General features: G+C 41.6%; 1 protein-coding gene across 1 annotated transcript; it reads right to left on the bottom strand.

Annotated features, from left to right (window-relative positions):
- Positions 1-1,612: 1,612 nt before the first annotated feature.
- hcn3 (hyperpolarization activated cyclic nucleotide-gated potassium channel 3) lies at positions 1,613-17,870 on the bottom strand. Its single transcript, XM_045709447.1, has 8 exons — positions 16,675-17,870; positions 7,820-8,024; positions 6,310-6,534; positions 5,540-5,701; positions 5,082-5,300; positions 4,594-4,740; positions 2,659-2,899; positions 1,613-2,299 (listed from the first exon to the last, which is right to left on the bottom strand). Exons 1-8 carry the CDS (start codon positions 17,199-17,201, stop codon positions 2,097-2,099), a joined length of 1,929 nt encoding a protein of 642 aa, XP_045565403.1. The 5' UTR covers positions 17,202-17,870; the 3' UTR covers positions 1,613-2,096.
- Between the last annotated feature and the right edge of the window lie 304 nt (positions 17,871-18,174).

The following is an 18,174-nucleotide window of genomic DNA, read 5'->3' on the forward strand; positions in this document are numbered from 1 at the left end:
CACCTATTGGTAGATGGGTAAAAATAAAAAGGCAGACAGAACTTAATAATTACACTTTAGATGGTGTATCAATACACAGAGTCACTACAAAGATACAGGCATCCTTCCTAACTCAGTTGCTGGAGAGGAAGGAAACCGCTCAGGGATTTCACCATGAGGCCAATGGTGACTTTAAAACAGTTACAGAGTTTAATGGCTATGATTGGGGTGAAAACTGGGGATGGATCAAGAACATTGTAGTTACTCCACAATACTAACCTAAATGACAGAGTGAAAAGAAAGAAGCCCGTACAGAATACACATATTCCAAAACACGCATCCAGTTGCAACAAGGCAATAAAAGTAAAACTGCAAAAAACGTGACAAAGAAATTAACTTGATGTCCTGAAAACGAAGTGTTATGTTTGGGGCAAAACTAACACAACACATCACTGAGTATCACTCTTCATATTTTCAAGCATGGTGGTGGCTGAATCATGCTATGGGTATGCTTGTCATCGGCAAGGACTAGGGAGTTTTTTAGGATAAACATTTACGGAATAGACCTAAGCACAGGCAAAATCCTAGAGGAACACCTGGTTCAGTCTGCTTTTCAAGAGACAATGGGAGACAAATTCACCTTTCACAAGGACAATTACCTAAAGCACAAGGCCAAATATACACTGGAATTGCTTACCAAGATGACATTGAATGTTCTTGAGTGGCCTAGTTACAGTTTTGACTTAAATTGGCTTGAAAATCTATGGCAAAACTTGTCTAGCAACAACCAGCTTGACAGAGCTTGAAGAGTGGGAGAAGGGCCTTGGTCAGGGAGGTAACCAAGAACCTGATGGTCACTCTGACAGAGCTCCAGAGTTCTTCTGTGGAGATGGGAGAACCTTCCAGAAGGACAACCATCTCTGCAGCATTCCACCAATCAGGCCTTTATGGTAGAGTGGCCAGACAGACGTCACTCCTCAGTAAATGGCACATGACAGCCCACTTGGAGTTTGCCAAAAGGCACCTAAAGCCTCTCAGACAATGAGAAAAGATTCTCTGGTCTAATGAAACCAAGATTGAACTCTTTGGCCTGAATGCCAAGCGTCACATCTGGAGGAAATCTGGCACCATCCCTAAAGTGAAGCATGGTGGTGGCAGCATCATGCTGTGGGGATGTTTTTCAGCGGCAGGGACTGGGAGACTAGTCAGGATCGAGGGGAAGATGAATGGAGCAAAGTACAGAGAGATCATTGGTGAAAACCTGCTCCAGAACGCTGAGGACTTCAGACTGGGGCAAAGCTTCACCTTCCAACAGGACAACGACCCTAAGCACACAGCCAAGAAAATGCAGGAGTGGCTTTGGGAAAAGTCTCTGAATGTTGTTGAGTGGCCCAGCCAGAGCCCGGACTTGAATCCGATTGAAGATATTTGGAGAGACCTGAAAATAGCTGTGCAGAGATGCTCCCCATCCAACCTGACAGAGCTTGAGAGGATCTGCAGAGAAGAATGGTAGAAATTCCCCAAATTCTAGTGTGCCAAGCTAGTAGCGTCATACTCAAGAAGACTTGAGGCTGTAATCGTAGCCAAAGGTGCTTCAACAAATTACTGAGTAAAGGGTCTGAATACCCTGTTTTTGCTTTGTCATTATGGGGTATTGTGTGTAGATTGATGAGGAAAAAACCTATTTAATCAATTGTAGAATAAGGCTGTAACGTAACAAAATGTGGAAAAAGTCAAGGGGTCTAAATACTTTCCAAATGCACTGTATGTGGGGGACTGGGTGTGAAGAGGGGAGGGGGGTACTATACATTTTTATTTAATATTTTTTTGTGTGTTGGTTTTGATGTGTCCATTTTGTTTTGATGTATATTACTGTTATTTTATCTGTTAAAAAGGGAAGCTCATTGATATGTTTATACACTTGTTTCCATTGTAATATGCTTCTTAATAAACATATTTGAAGCATAACTTTCTATAAGTAGGTTCCCAAACTAAAAACAAGAGCAACATGTCCATTTACTGTCTGATCTTTATCAGTTGAATGCCCTCCATCTTGTCACATAGATTTCCACTGTGCTGCCTGTGTTAGCTCTCCTCTATGAGCCCATAAGTGTCAGTCAGTCTGTGGAGAAGCTCATGAAGGGTTCTCGCCCCTGTACCCGGTCCAGGCGGTCCACAGCCACGCTCTCAAAGGCCCTCCTCATCAGCGGGTGCTCCTCCAGGACCTCGTTGAAGCTGTCCACGCTCAGGGAGTAGAGGCGGCAGTACGTATCAGCCCTCACGCTTGCCGTCCGACGTCCACGGGTCAGCAGGCAGATCTCTAAGGGAGGAGAGGAGATTTTATTCAGTTTATCCCATGTACTCAACATACATGTGATGTTTAAGGTGAATAATATTTCCCAATAAAGTTGGCTGTATAAAACAGTTACATTGATTGTTTCGCAGTGTTGGGATGCAAGGGTATTAAACAGAATAAAGTAAAGAGTAGGGAAGAAGAGTAGCGATATAGAGGAAAATCAAAAAGGAAAGGATAGAAGAAAGAGAAAAGGGAGAGTAGAAACATGAGTTGAGGACAAAGGAAGAAAGTTGAGAGAAGAGTAAATCAAAGGGGTGAATGAGAAAAGAGGGTGTAAAACATTGGTGGAGAGCGCTTTTAAACCAAACTCGCAAACAGCTCACCCCCAAAGTAGGCTCCATCGCTAAGCTGTATCTCCTTTTTTCCGCGGGGGAGCACGGTAACGCAGCCGTGTTGGACAAAGTACATCTTCCGCCCCAGTGTCCCCTCCCGTATGATGAAGTCATTAGGCTGAAAGACCTCAAAGCGCAGCTTGGTCAGAATCACTGTTACAAAATGAGGGTCTGTATTGGCAAACAGCGGCATGTTGGCTACCAACCCGCGGCAGTTGAAGCTCACAATTTCCTAATGGAGAAAAGAAGAGAAGAGAGGAATCATTAAGAACAGAATGTGTGTACAGTACAGGAGTACTGTAGATAGTCTGTGACAGTGAAACAGAGATAGACCACATCTTGGGCAAATATAAATAGTTTTCTTTGTCTTTCTACACTACCGGTCAAAAGTTTTAGAACACCTACTCATTCAAGGGTTTTTCTTTATTTGTACTATTTTCTACATTGTAGAATAATAGTGAAGACATCAAACTATGAAATAACACAAATGGAATCATGTAGTAACCAAAAAAGTGTTAAACAAATCAAATATATTTTATATTTCAAATAGCCACCCTTTGCCTTGATGACAGCTTTGCACACTCTTTGCATTCTCTCAACCACATTCATAAGGTAGTCCCTGGAATGCATTTCAAATAACAGGTATGCTTTCTTAAAAGTTAATTTGGCAAGAACAGCTCAAATAAGCAAAGAGAAACGAAAGTCCATCATTACTTTGACATTAGTCATCAGTCAATACGGAAAATGTCAAGAACTTGAAAGTGCTGTCACAAAAACCATCAAGCGCTATGATGAAACTGGCTCTCATGAGGACCGCCACAGGAATGTAAGACCCAGAGTTACCTCTGCTGCAGAGGATAAGTTCATTAGAGTTATCAATGTCAGGAATTACAGCCCAAGACACAGACACATCTCAACATCAACTGTTCAGAGGACACTGTGTGAATCAGGCCTTCATGGTCGAATTGTTGCAGAGAAACCACCACTAAAGGACACCAATAAGAAGAAGAGACTTGCTTGGGCCAAGAAACACGAGCAATGGACATTAGACCGGTGGAAATCTGTCCTTTGGTCTGGAGTCCAAATTGGAGATTTTTGGTTCCAAGCGCCATTTCTTTAAGAGATGCGGTGTGGTTGAACGGATGATCTCGGCATGTGTAATTCCCACCGTAAAAGCATGGAGGAGGAGGTGCTACGGTGTGGGGGTGCTTTGCTGGTGACACTGTCTGTGATTTATTTAGAATTCAAGGCACACTTAACCAGCATGGCTACCACAGCATTCTGCAGCGATATGCCATCCCATCTGGTTGAGGCTTAGTGGGACTATCATTTGTTATTCAACAGGACAATGATCCAACACACCTCCAGGCTGTGTAATGGCTATTTGACCAAGAAGGAGAGTGATGGAGTGCTGCATCAGATGACCTAGCCTCCACAATCCCCCGACCTCAAACAAATTGACATGGTTTGGGATGAGTTGGACCGCAGAGTGAAGGAAAAGCAGCTAACAAGTGCTCAGCATATGTGGGAAATCCTTCAAGACTGTTGTAAAAGCATTCCAGGTGAAGCTGGTTGAGAGAATGCCCAGAGTGTGCAAAGCTGTCATCAAGGCAAAGGGTGGCTATTTTGAAGAATCTAAAATCTAAAATATATTTTGATTTGTTTAACACTTTTTTGGTTATTACATGATTCCATATGTGTTATTTAATAGTTTTGATGTCTTCACTATTTTTCTACAATGTAGAAAACAGTAAAAATAAAGAAAAACCCTTGAATGAGTAGATGTTTTAAAACTTGTGTCCGTTAGTGTATGTTTGCTCCAACTGTTTTGAAAGGGGAAATGGCAAGTATGTAAGGGTATAGACAGAGAGAGAGAGTGAAAGAGAGAGAGAGACAGAGAAGAGATTGAGGTGTAATGGAAAAGACCTCCTTGAGCGGGTCGCTGAGTTCTCCCAGAATACTATCTTCGTCAAACATCTTGCCCTGGAAGCGAATCTCATAGTACTCATGGATCCTCTGCCTCACGTCCGCCGGCAGCTTATGGAACGACATGTACTGCTCCACCTGCTTATACTGAAAACATGGGTTACAGACAGAGAACATTGTGAGTGTGTCTGTTTAATTTGTTTTAACCTTATCCAGTAAGTCCTGTTGAGGTCAGAAGACCTCTTTTACAAGGGAGACCTGGCTAAGAGGCCGTCATTGTAAATAAGAATTTGTTCTTAACATACTTGCCTAGTTAAATAAAGTAAAATATATTAAAAAAGAGGGCAGCAGACTGTACATATTTGATGTAAAATGTAGATTTATGTGGCACTGTACTGTGTTGAAGAAAGAACAACAATGTACTAGAGTATATGTTTCTCATCTATTTGTAAAAGTACTCTGCTCATGTGAGACAAAGAGCTGGGTACCTTATCCTGATACTGTCGGCGGGAGGCGTCTATAGACTGAACTAGGTTGGCGGCATGGCCCAGAAACATGGCATAGCAGGTGGCGCCCACAATCATACTCATGATAGTCAGCCATACGTCCGTCATGCCCTCAGGAGCCTGGGCACCATATCCTATACACAACATGTGACTCATCGCCATGAACAGGGCATATGAGTACTGTAAATGCCATGTGGAATTCTGTGAAAGAGAGAAACAAGGGGTGAGGAGGCAAGACTGAGGTAGCAAAGGGGTGTCATATTGAATAGGACGTATTCAATGTGCAGGATAATTTGATTGCTTTCTTACCTGGCTGATTATCTTGCTGACTATGTAAAGTAACTTTGGGTGTTTTGAAAAGTGCTTAAAATAAAATGTATTAGTATTATTTATCGTTATAAACCACAATGGGAATTCGCCACCTTCCAGTCCTCACTCACCACCATGTTGTTCTTGGTAACCCAGCAATCTGGTGGGAAATCCTGCAACATGGGCACCATGAATTGCATGCAGCCGTCCCAATGGCACAGCAGTAGCATCATACCAATCAGGTTTACTATACGCACAACAGCACTGGCCAGGTCATAGGTCATGTGGAATATCTGAGAGGGAGAATTTGTTATAGAGTTATAGAGAGGAATGTCAACACTGGCAAGGACTTACAATGGTTGTCTCCTAAATGGCACCCTACTCCCTTAATAGTGCAATACTTTTGACCAGGCCCCATAGGGCTCTGGTCAAAAATAGTGCATTTAAAAGGTACAGGGTGCCATTTGGGACACATCAATAATTATGTGGTTTACAGTGAGCTCCAAAAGTATTGGGACAGTGACATTTTTTGGTGTATTTTATACAATACCTTTTCTCCCCTAAAATGGGGGGACTATGTACAACAAGTGCTGTAATTTCACCTGATATGAATGAAAATATCCTTAAGTTAAATAATTTGAACTCCAGGTGCTGGAGTACAGAGCGTAATGAACAAATATGTGTCACTGTCCCAATACTTTTGGAGCTCACTGTATTCATGCTAATAGAGAGGTATGGGTATTGGATCAATTTCTAGACAGTATGAGTATGAGTGAATCTTTGACTGAGTGATTTTACAATGTGAGTGTGTAAGTACACAGCGTTTAAGTATATAGCCTTATCCTACATGAAATATGCTCACAGTCCACAATAAAACTATGTCCTTCCCCCTCTCCCTCACCTCCTCCCACTGATGGATGTAGCGGATGAAGCGGGACAGTCTCAGGAGGCGCAGCAGGCTGAGGATCTTGGTGAAGCGGACGATACGGAGAGCACGGGCCGTGCGGTACACATCCGAAGCCTCCATCTGGGCCTCCAGGTCCACTATCAGGAAGATGTAGTCCATTGGGATGGAGGAGATGAAGTCCACCACGAACCAAGTCTTCAGGTAACGCATACGGATCACCTATGATTAAATTATTGATTGACTGATTGATTTGACCTTCATTAAATCACTGACTCAAACTGCATTTGTTAAGCACATTTCATACAATAAAATGCATCAGTGCAAAGGGTTTCACCTAGCTACAGAATGAATAATTGTCCCTGACCATAGAGAGCCCTTGGTTCTCTATGGTGTAGTAGGTCAGGGCGTGACTAGGGGGTGATCTTGTATGTCTATTTCTATGTTGGTGCAAATATGCTTCCCAATTAGAGGCAGCTGTTTATCGTTGCCTCTGATTGGGAATCATATTTAGGTAGCTATTTCCCCACCTGTGTTTTGTAGGATATTGATTGATTGTTAGTGTGTTTGGACACGACGTCCTCACGGTCTTTGTAAGTTTTGTTATTTTGTTTTGTTAGTTTCACTTAAATAAATATGTGGAACTATACTCACACTGCGCCTTGGTCTGCTCATTTCCAAGAACGTGACAATAACAAAAAATAAAACATATATAATCACTTCTAGACAAGATGTAAATAGATATTAGTAGTAAAATAACAGTGGACTTGAGAGACTAATGCAGCAAAGCCTGTCAATAGCAATAACACTCCCGGTCAGTCACATAAACTCCCCACCGGAGACTGGGGTTCAGCTGCACCATTGAGAGCATCTTGACGCTGCATCACCGCTTGGTATGGCAACTGCTCGGCATCTGACTGTAAGGAGCTAAAGAGGGTAGTGCATATGGCCCAGTACATCACTGGGGCCGAACTCCTTGCCATCCAGGACCTATATACCAGGCAGTGTCAGAGGAAGGCCCTAAAAATTGTCAAAGACTCCAGCCACCCAAGTCATAGACTGTTCTCTCTGCTACCGTACAGCAAGCGGTACCAAGTCTGGGACCAAAAGGCACCTGAACAGCTTCTACCCTCAAGCCTTAAGACCAATGAACAGTTAGTAACATGGCTACCTGGACAATTTACATGATATATCCTGATTGCCTAGCCACTTTTATCCTTACCCACATGTACATACTGTATTATCTCAACTACCTTTTACCCCTGCACATTGACTCAGCACTGGTACTCCCTGTATATAGCCTCTTTATTGTTTTTATTTTTTTATTTAGCAATTATTTGTCTTACTTTTTAACTCTGCATTGTTGGGAATGGGCTCATAACTAAGCATTTCAAAGTAAAATCTACACCTGTTGTATTCTCAGCATGTGACCACCCTTCTTACTGTTCTCCCATTTGCCAATATCCCCCTTTGTTTCCAGCTGTCTTGAAAATTAGTGAAATGTAACCTTGGGGTCCAGGATGATCTGGTCGTCTCCCTCTAGGACGCCCGTGCGGAAGTTGAGGACCAGGTCGACCAGGAAGCAGGTGTCAGAGATGACGTTGAAGGAGATCCAGGGCAAAGTTTTCTGGTCTTCGAAGAAGGTGATGCCCCAGGGGAGGATGACCAGGTTGCACATCATCAGGAGTAGCATCACAATGTCCCAATAGAACCTGGATAGGACGGGGGGTTGAGGTCAGGGAGTTGGAAAGAGCACAAACAGATCTGGGAACAGGCTGAGAGAGTAGGTCATTGTTACAGAAATCTTGTATTTCCACATCAAATGAAAGTATTGTGTTTCCACGGTTTCCACTGTCAAACTTCAGGATCCAGAATAGTGAAATTGACTATGGCTCTTTCTATAAATGTGGGTACCAGAGAGGCTTTACTACACCGAGCAACTTGTTACAGCTGTGTCATAAAACATTACTGTTCTGTCAATGCATTTATGGCAATGTAAATTGTTGTTATATCATATATTAAGCATTAATCAGTGAAATCACACATCTAACTTGAACCCTGTAAAAATCCTGGATCTAGTTGTTGGATCTACATAACATTTCAAAACTCCATATGTTGTTTAAAAAAAAAAAAAAAAGTACTTAACCTTTAACCTTAACTAGGCAAGTCAGTTAAGAACAAATTCTTATTTACAATGACGGCGGTTATGGGGTAAAACAGTTTTCATTGGCACACAAATCCCCCAAAAATCAGTTGGACAGGCATTTATTTGATTTCCATAGACGTGCCCATTTTTTCACGGGTCCTCCTATGTGCGCGCTTGCACGCATTTTTTAAATGGGTGTAATAGTAAAGACCATAGATAGGCAGCTCGTGAGTTTCAAGTTTGGGGAAGCTTACAATTTATCCTACCATTTCTACCGCTCTGCGTGCCAGTTATGAATATTTATATATGCACATTTTGGTGGAACAGTTGCATTTCAATAATAATGTTTTCATTTCTCAAAATCATTGTCACGTGGTCACTCATACAAATCTGAAGTAAAATGAGAAAAATCCAAAAGTTCAAATTCCAACTATGGCTATAGCACTAGCCTATGCCATATGGACAAATTGATACACTGTGATCTGCTAGTCGATTACCTATCAACTGGACTCCATAACATCATCCTTTTCAATAGAAAGTGCAAACATAACGGCATAACATTAAGTTCTTAACAGTCAAGTCATAACAATTGAAAAAGCATGACATTTTCTTTTTACTTCAATTGTCATCTTCCTTTTTTTCCTTTTTTTTTTATAAACAGAGGACAAGTTAACACAGTCTCTTGCTTACAGAGTAAGCCTGTCCGGTGGCTTGCACAGCCGACCCACCCGTGAGTAAGTATTGGCTCTGACAGGGGTAGGATTAGGGCCACGAGATGGAGAGCTTGGTGGGGTAGAAGAATCACTTTCAGTTGGTTCATGTCTCAATTCTGCGCCCCTCCCCTCAGGGCTGGACTGTGATCCAGCTCATCTAGGTGAGTGTATGGCATGTTCTGGTTTGTCTGCTGGCGGCTAAATAAATGAGAGCATATAACTCAGAGATAGAGTATAGCCAATAGGCCTATAATTTCCATCATTATTTAAGTAAAATACATAGGACTAAAGATGACAACAACAAAAAACAGTAGAAAATATCCTGATGAAAATGTTGGTTCTTTCAATCACATGAATCTCTTCTCCGTCTGTTAGCCTCCCTTTCTGTCTTGACTTGCGCTATTGCTAGTGAAGTTGAAAATTGTATCAAGAGCTCACGCTGTAGTTAACAAACTTGCAACATTGTATTAACTAGCCTATTCCACCGTGACCTCAAAGTTGCACCACTGCACCACTGGATATATGGGATCATCAGATCATGATATATTGCTCATTCACATTGAGACTTGGTGATTATCGAGGCAGGGAGTGATTTTTTAAATACTGAGGAACTATCATTCCCAATGGATGTTAAAGAAAACAGACTTTGTTGACTTGTTTGAGGCGAAGAAAAAATGAGTGGTGTACGTGGTGAGCTAAAACAATCAGGAATAATACATTGCCAAATGGGCAATTTCCTACATACAGTACTGTATGCATACATTCTGGAGACGCACCATCTTCGCCACAGTCCCCTCCCCTTCTTGATGCAACACTTCTTATTATACTCAAGACACATTATCTTCACACATATTTTAGACGCGTTTCACTGACAGCCGCTACTCAATCAGCTAGACCTATTATCACGTGCACTACCCACATTTTGGGCTTCCCAAACACACTTGTGATTTGAAACAATCCACAGGAAGAAGCGAATGATCCTCTGAGGCTAAGTCATGCTCCCTGGGGAAGTATTTTGAATGATTTTATTTAGACAGAAGTAATTATATAATTTTGGCGAAACATCTATTTACTTTAGGGCAATCCAGCATCCTAACAGTGCACTGTGCACCCGCCAACGTTCCTTTCCAATTCGCAAGAGGTTGAAATCAGAGAGCAATATATAATGACGAGATGCTCATGTCACCGCCCTAACAATGGGATATTTGTCCCAAAAGCGGGGACTGCAAGCGACAAGCTTTTGTCTGCATATTATTCCCATAGAAACGCATTGGGTTTATACTGGACAGATTTTGGCAAGAGTGAGCCCTCTCGCTTCGCCTCTTCCACTCTGCTGAAACTATATCACCGGAGAAAGCATCCGAGCGAGCGAAACAGCGGCCCTCTAATATGTAGCCCATGTATCTGATGCTGTCTGGACAGAAATAGTATGACATGGCATACTCTTTTGGTCCAAACAGCATCAGATACATACACATACTGATAGAGGGGCGCTGTTTCGCTCGCTCGGATGCTTTAACTGAAATTATACATAATATATTTAGAAATCTATGTTATTCAATTATTGCACTCACACTGCTCGCGCGCGCCAACGAGCGTCTGCGTTGCCAAGGGCTAAAATAGAAATCAGTTCTATTTCTGACGCAGATTGCGCTGCAAGTCCTGCCTCTCCCATCTCTTCATTGGTTATACCCACGTGGGTGACTGAAAGACGAACGAGGTCAGTGGCGGTAATGCACCTAATATACAAAAGTTGCCAATTGCAATATAAAGTCAAGAGAAGAAAAAGCCTGGAAGGAAGAGAGATGACTAGAAACGATTCGGTTGACCGTTTTATGTGTGGATTAATTGGTGGTGTAGAGGACCATGTGCATTTCAGGTAAAATAACAACTCAATGTTTATATCCCAGGACAAATTAGCTAGCAACAGCAAGCTAGCTAAATAGGCTAATTAGCTAGCAAGTGCAAGCTAACTAGCTAAATTTCCATAAATGTTTAATGCTTTTCGACCTGTCCCCAAATTAATATAATTGGTTCAGAGTTTGTTTTGATATTTTAACCTGCGTGTCGTGTGATCGCGTTTGGTGTGGGGGGGGGGGGGCAAAATAAATGTATGCACGATGGCGCACGCGCGCAGACGGTTTGGGTTTCGTGTAAGGCCCGCCCATAACGCCGGCCCTGGCTGTTGTCATAGTCATAGCGCATGCGATGAAACAAAAGCCCACGTGCAGGAAAAAAAGGTGTTCAGGAGGAATGTCCAGAATATTTTTGTGTCTCATTCGTTACACCGGTGAAGACAATTGTGCCTGGATCCACGTTGGATCTAATATCCCTAGCGAATTGATGCTGATCATCTGTTGTCTGCTTGATTTACAGCATGGTCTCATTAGATTTAACAGAAAAAAGCATCAAGGTAATGTTTTTGTGCCTCGGATTGGACACCGAGTCATACCGTGCGCAATTGTGTATTGCGCAAAATCCTACGCTATCCCTATTAATTATATTGACAACAAATTACCAAGCCTAGTGGGCTTCTTCAAAATATGATCTAGTAATGAAATGGTTTTACCCCAAGAGTAAGTTAGCCTGCAATTTTAAACAATACAAGGGGCTTGAAGTAGTCTAACGTTACTTGAACTATATTTTTTGGACCTGAGAAATTCAAGTACTGGCATCGGCCAACCTTGAAAATCATACATTTCCTCGATGTGGTATTTGAAATGGCCTTGTAATTAGTGTAGCCAATGTATAAGTTCTCCTGGTCCCTTATACGTTTCCGTGAATCAGTTTTTGTGAGAGATGTGCCTGGCCATTTTCATTTTTTCCCGCCACTTCAATTGAGAGGTTTTGCGCTACTCTGTTGCGGTAAAACCATATACGTATGAAGCAGACAAAAAAACATCCAAACCAAAATAATACATTATTCTTACAAACATCTCCCTATATCAGTGATCCCTATATCCCTTTGTCACAGCTTGTACAGTACAGGAAGTCTTGATTGATTGGTTGTCCAGATGCTGGCTTCAACTTGGCTTTCCATAAAAATCCTTCCATTACAAAAGGAACCTGTTTTTTTGGTAGCTTGTGGTTAGAGCATTGGGCCAGTAACCGAAAGGTTGCTGAATCGAATCCCCGAGGTGACAAGGTAAAAGTCTGGTGTTCTGCCCGTTCCCCAGTAGACTGTCATTGTAAATAAGAATTTGTTCTTAACTGACTTGCCTAGTTAAATCAAGGTTAAATTAAAAAAATATATATATATATATATATATATATATATAGGCTACAGAAAAATGTATCCTATTTATTTAGTCAGGCAAGTCCACATTATTCTCACATCTTTTAGAATGTAATAATAATTTGAATATCAATGCATTGGCAAGTAATTATTCTTAAAGTGGCGATGGCCTACTTTTTGTAAATTTTTTGCATGCTTTTTTGGGGGGGTTCTATATTAGGCCTTATATGTACAATTACAATTGTATAATATTGAGGTCCTTGAAAATTACAATTAAGTGTTTGAAAAAGTCACCGAAAGTTCTTGAATTTGACTTGCCAATGTCTGTATGAACCCTGCTTGAAGGATGTATGTTGTATAGGTGGAGTTATGGGCCAATTTCCATAGATTCCTTGAAATACACATGTGGAACTGCATACATTTTTTTAAATTCTAACCATTTTGAAATGTTGAACCCAATGTCACACATTGGCCCCATTATTTATAGAAAGACCCATATCTATTGTATGACATCAGCATTTCCCCTGTTCGAAATGCTCTCGTAACTGTCAGACACTTGTTGCCACTAAATTTAAATGTATGTTGAGTGAAATTTGAACTCAAGTGACAGGAGTACCCCTTGACATAATAGTGTCACAAAGATAAAGGCCAAGCAAGCCAATCCACTCAGAACAGTGATAGATGTCCAATGAGTCGTTTCTGAGTGCTACTGAGCCTAACACAGACAGTCCCTGCTGTAAAAGGAAAGCCATTCATTAAAAATGTACATCACACCAAGTAGGCCTACAGCATCCTCAGCAAACTTCCATGAAGAGAAACAGAGGAGGGTCTGCTACAGTACAATATAAATTGGTTTAATAATGCACTAGTTAGTACACTAAAGCTGGGAACATTCCAAGACTTCTACAGCACTGTCATGACTTTGGCCTGTGGGTAAGGTTTATGACCCCCCCATAAATACCTTTCTCCCTTCCCCTCTCTCTCTGACCCTACTGAAGGACTGTTGAATAGCCTTTGTTAAATATAGAGAGTCTGGGAACATAAAACAAATGGGGAAAAGGAACCATATTTCGGTAATAGAACCAGTTGGAAATATGCGTTGGAACTTAATGAGTATGGATGTCAGTTCGGTTGTCATCTGAGACATTAGGACTGATGACAGGACGACATAAACTGTACCTGGGAAGTCTACATATTCTAGTTATCAAATTCACATGGAATTGTTGTGCAAGTTAAATGTTTGATATTGAAACTGTTTGTTAGAAGATTACATGTAATTTTAGCTTCCAAATGAGCGAATTGGGTTTTCATAAGGAAAGTGCCCTGCTTAATCAGTGGCCCGCCCCTGTGAAGAGACAGGGGTTATAAACGATGAAACACACCCTTCTCCCCTCGCCACTATATAAGACAATGACACAATGTAACCAGGGTTCCACTACGTGAGGTCTGCAGCCTCTGCGTTAAAAGGACACAAATGTCAAGTACAGAACTAAGCCAACCTCGGCGTGAGCTTTGGTTGCGAATGGTATGAACTTTGAACCCTTATTCACTACAGAAGTGATACTCCCTAGCCGTTGAGTTAGCAGCGGCCGCTGTAGACGTGGGCTAGGAAAGGACGGACGGCGTATCTAGTCTAACACACGACGAAGACACTACAACGTATCCACCTTACCACCAGTGACATTCTTCCGAGGACAGAAAGATCTCTGTTGGCCAACACGGCCAGCATCTACGACCAACCTACCGAAGCGCAGCTCAGAGTAAATATTTATTGCATTTTCCTTTTCCAAATGGGCGGTAATTTAGAATGCATACGATAATGTATTTACGATGGCATAGCAAAGCTGTTTCTGTGTTCCTCAGTCTTCCCGCTCTTTCATTCAAGCCCAACCCCCTTTCTTTGTGTAACAAGCCGCCATGTCGGCTCCGTCCACCAGGGTCGTTTTCTGTATGACATCATTTGCATTCTGGGTATATGTAATTCTGTGTGATTAGTTTAGGTATTTGGTAAATAAATAATTAAACCCAATTTTGTATTGCTGATTCAACTTGTTAGCCAGGGTTCGTGAAGTTAACCAAGAATTTACAACTTTCATTATGAGACTGAAAATAAGGTGACGATTAATATTGACTGCTATCGATGTAAAATAATACTACGTTTTTAAGAATTTATTCGGAAGATAACGGCTCTATAAACACTCTTCCGTGGTGTCCCGACTTTCTAGTTAATTACATTTACATGATTAGCTAATCAGGTGATATTAATTACAGAGAAAGGATTTTATAGGATAGCATGTCATATCACTTAATCCGGCATAGCCAAAGACACGACAGTACATACAGAGATGACCGCATGTTGTCACATAAGCTCTCATTGTCTCATGTCTAGGTTTGCAATGTGTACTTGGTTTGGGTGTAATTGCTATGTCCAAAGTGGTCTCAGTCACTCAGTGGATCTCTTTGCCACTGAATGCCTGCATCCAATGGCACCCTATAGTGCACTACTTCTGACAAGGGCCCTTTGAGCTCGGGTCAAAAGAAGTGCACTATAAAGGTAACAGAGTGCCAGAATAGAGTGCCATTTGGGATGTAAGCAGTGGTGAAAGTAGATCTAATTTCTTCCTGGTACAGGTGTGTGCACACGCTTGTGTGTGTACAAACATTTTTTATTGGCTTAATAGCAGTGTTGGGGAAGCTACTCTGAAAATATATTTTACCAAGCTACCAATTACTTCACACTGGAAGAAGTTGATCTACACTAAAGCTACCCTTAAGTAAAATATAGTTTTCTTAACTGAAGTTACTTTGGAAAAAGTTTTCATGCGGCTGACAGGCAGTAATGATAAATTATAGTGTAATAGCCTAATAGTTTTCTTGACATCTTTGTTTTAATTATTGTAATAGGCTCATGTCTTACCGGTACGTTACCCTGTATGGGTACCCATACCATACCAGACCTTACCGGCTTACTTTCCCCCGGCCTCCCTTCCTCTAAGTTTTTTACCTGCACTCAAGTAATGGCAGTTTAAAAGTAGCTGTTTGTAGTTGTACTGTAAATCCACAACAAGAGAGTATATTCTCACTTGCCCTTATTACTTACTCTATAAATGTATGTGAGCACATGTGTGCATTCAAGTTTCAGAACAGTTTCCTTTTTAGATTGATAACATTGGTAAAGCAATCAATTGGATCAATTGGATGTATAGATGTATGTTTTCAAAACCCACCCCCATTAAAGTGAAGGTTGAACATAAGGTTGAAGAGGGCAGAGGGCAGACCTACAGTAATCTTCCTCTCATCTGTCTCAGTATTTATGACATAATACAGGGCAAGATTGGAATTATGGGGTTTCTTCTTGTTGGCAATAATCCCTTAGCATGGATTTAACCTCACTGTCTGGCATTGACCTATATAGTGTTGAGTACACGTGGAAAATGTATGATGTTTATATATAGACATTAAAGCCACTGCCACATCCATTGACTGGCTTTACTATATGTTCCATGAAAAGTGTTTGGATAAAAATCTTAAAAGCTGAACACGCTCCAATTGAAAACGATAAGATTCTTGAATTGATTGCAACTTTTGTGGGAGTTTGGATTAGTACATGCATGGGATTTTAACATTTCCTTTAGGGTTAGGTTTACAGACAGGGCGAGACACAAAGGTACGCAGGGTTCTGCTCTAATCCAGATGATCTCATTCAATATACTGTATCACTAATCAAATCCCTTTATCTTCTTATCGACAGTGCAGGCTGCCCTTGAAAAATAAATCATAGCAGGTTTTTAGCCTCTAACATCCGTCTACTTACTGTACACTTGGGGACGGTTTCCAGTACAGAAGTCAAGCCTACTCCTGGACTAAAAAGCTTTTTCAATGGAGATTCTCTATTGATCTTGTTTTTTCTAGACTAAAAAGCATTTTCTTGCTTTTGACTCCAGGACCAGGTGTAATCTGTGTCCAGGACACTGCCCTTGATGTAACTAGTTTGTGATAGGCCTAAGTAATAAAGCATTTTTGAGTTGCTATGATTGTTTAGAAGTTATGGACAAGAAATAGCACGTTATCATGGATGGTTCTATCTAATCTGAAGCAAAATTGCATCATGGATGGTTGTAATCTGAACTGGATTATTAATCTGAGTCATTGAAAAATCTGATTGGCCTCCCCCATTGGTCTTGCCACTCAGTCTAGGCTTCTTTAAATGTTTCCAATCCTCTGTGCTCTCTATGTAGCCCTGTTCCACTCCCACTTCTCTGAGTTACCTGAAGTCACTGTAGGGGTGGATGATCCACACTCCAAAGGATTTGACCCTGGCCTGTTCTGCTGCCACGCCCTTGTGACTACCAAACATGCGCAGGGAGAACTTGTTGACCCCTGGCTGGAGCAGCGCCCCAAACTGCCTCTGAAAGTAGGTGGACTGGTCCACATGGTCATTCTCCTCCGTCTCTGAGGCCTGAGTAGAAGTGATGACTTCTGCTCCTTTGGAGAATGTGGTAGTAGCGGTATTGGTGGTGGTTGTGTCAGGTTCTGCTGACACCCACAGTTGGCCCTTGGGATCTGCTGTGGTGCTGTGATGGTCATTGTATTGGGAGTTGACAATGGAATTAAGTCTCTTACTAACATTGCTCCCTAGATCTTCCTTTTGGGAGGACTGGGAGGATGAGCTCCATGTGGCAAAGGCGCGGAAGCTGCCCCTGGTGCTGCCTCGGTGCCTGGACTCCCCATTGCGGGCAGGGCTCTCCCCCACACATGTCTGTCCATCAATACTTCTTGTAGGACTAGTATCCATCTTTACACCATGTAGGTTACCTTCATCAGCCCCTGAATGACAGAGGATGAGCACAGTCTCTTTTTCTTCCAATATAAAAAACTGAAATTAGATTTCTATATATGTTTTTCAGAACTTGCTTCAAGGAACAAAACAACGACAGTAAAAATCGGCCTATGCCTATTCTGGTCAGCCTATTCTGCAGCCCGTCGAAACGCACGAATGCACGCTAAAACCAACATAAATATAGCCTGATGCATACACTTGACATGATTACTGTTCAAAAGAAAAGTTTGAATCAACAATACGCATTTGATTAACAACCTTAAAATATGGCAACCTTTTCTTGCGCGTAGTGTCCTCCACTTGATAGCCTAAATGTCCACAGATTATTCCTCCATACATCCCGACATTGATAAAATAGGTAGGCTAGTTCATCAAAGAAAAGTTGCAACGTTGCTCAATAAGTACTTTCTCTTTAGTTCTTCTATTACAACTAGTATACAAATAAATACACCTTGTTTAGTGCTTGCAAAGGTTCTTCTAAGTGGGTCTTGCTCCTAAACACTGCTGGTATGCACATAAATAGCCTGCACAGATAAGTGTCTCAATGTAATCGGATTGTTGTCATGACGGCGGAGTTCCTGTCACCTCTCTCACATCCTGCTACTACGGAATGTCCCGCTCCCGACGGAGACTCGCGAGTCTCGATGGCGCACGTGTCGGATTTGCAAAATTTACCTGTTGCTGCAGGAGCAACAAATGACAGGGGGACAACACCAACATAGCACAAGGAGATGGAGATCTTAGAGGGGTAATCTTCTCCTTAAAAAAAAAATTAAGTACCGCCTGAAGTTACTAACAAAGAGTAGGCTAAACTAACAGTAACTGAATATTTATTGCAACATCTACCCCCAATTGCTGATTATTCAAGGTGAATTCCATAGGCCCCCTCTTGAGTGTGTGTATGTAGCCATGCATGCTTTTGTTTGTG

The sequence above is a fragment of the Salmo salar genome, chromosome ssa27, assembly GCF_905237065.1.
Source record: "Salmo salar chromosome ssa27, Ssal_v3.1, whole genome shotgun sequence".
NCBI lineage: Eukaryota > Metazoa > Chordata > Actinopteri > Salmoniformes > Salmonidae > Salmo > Salmo salar.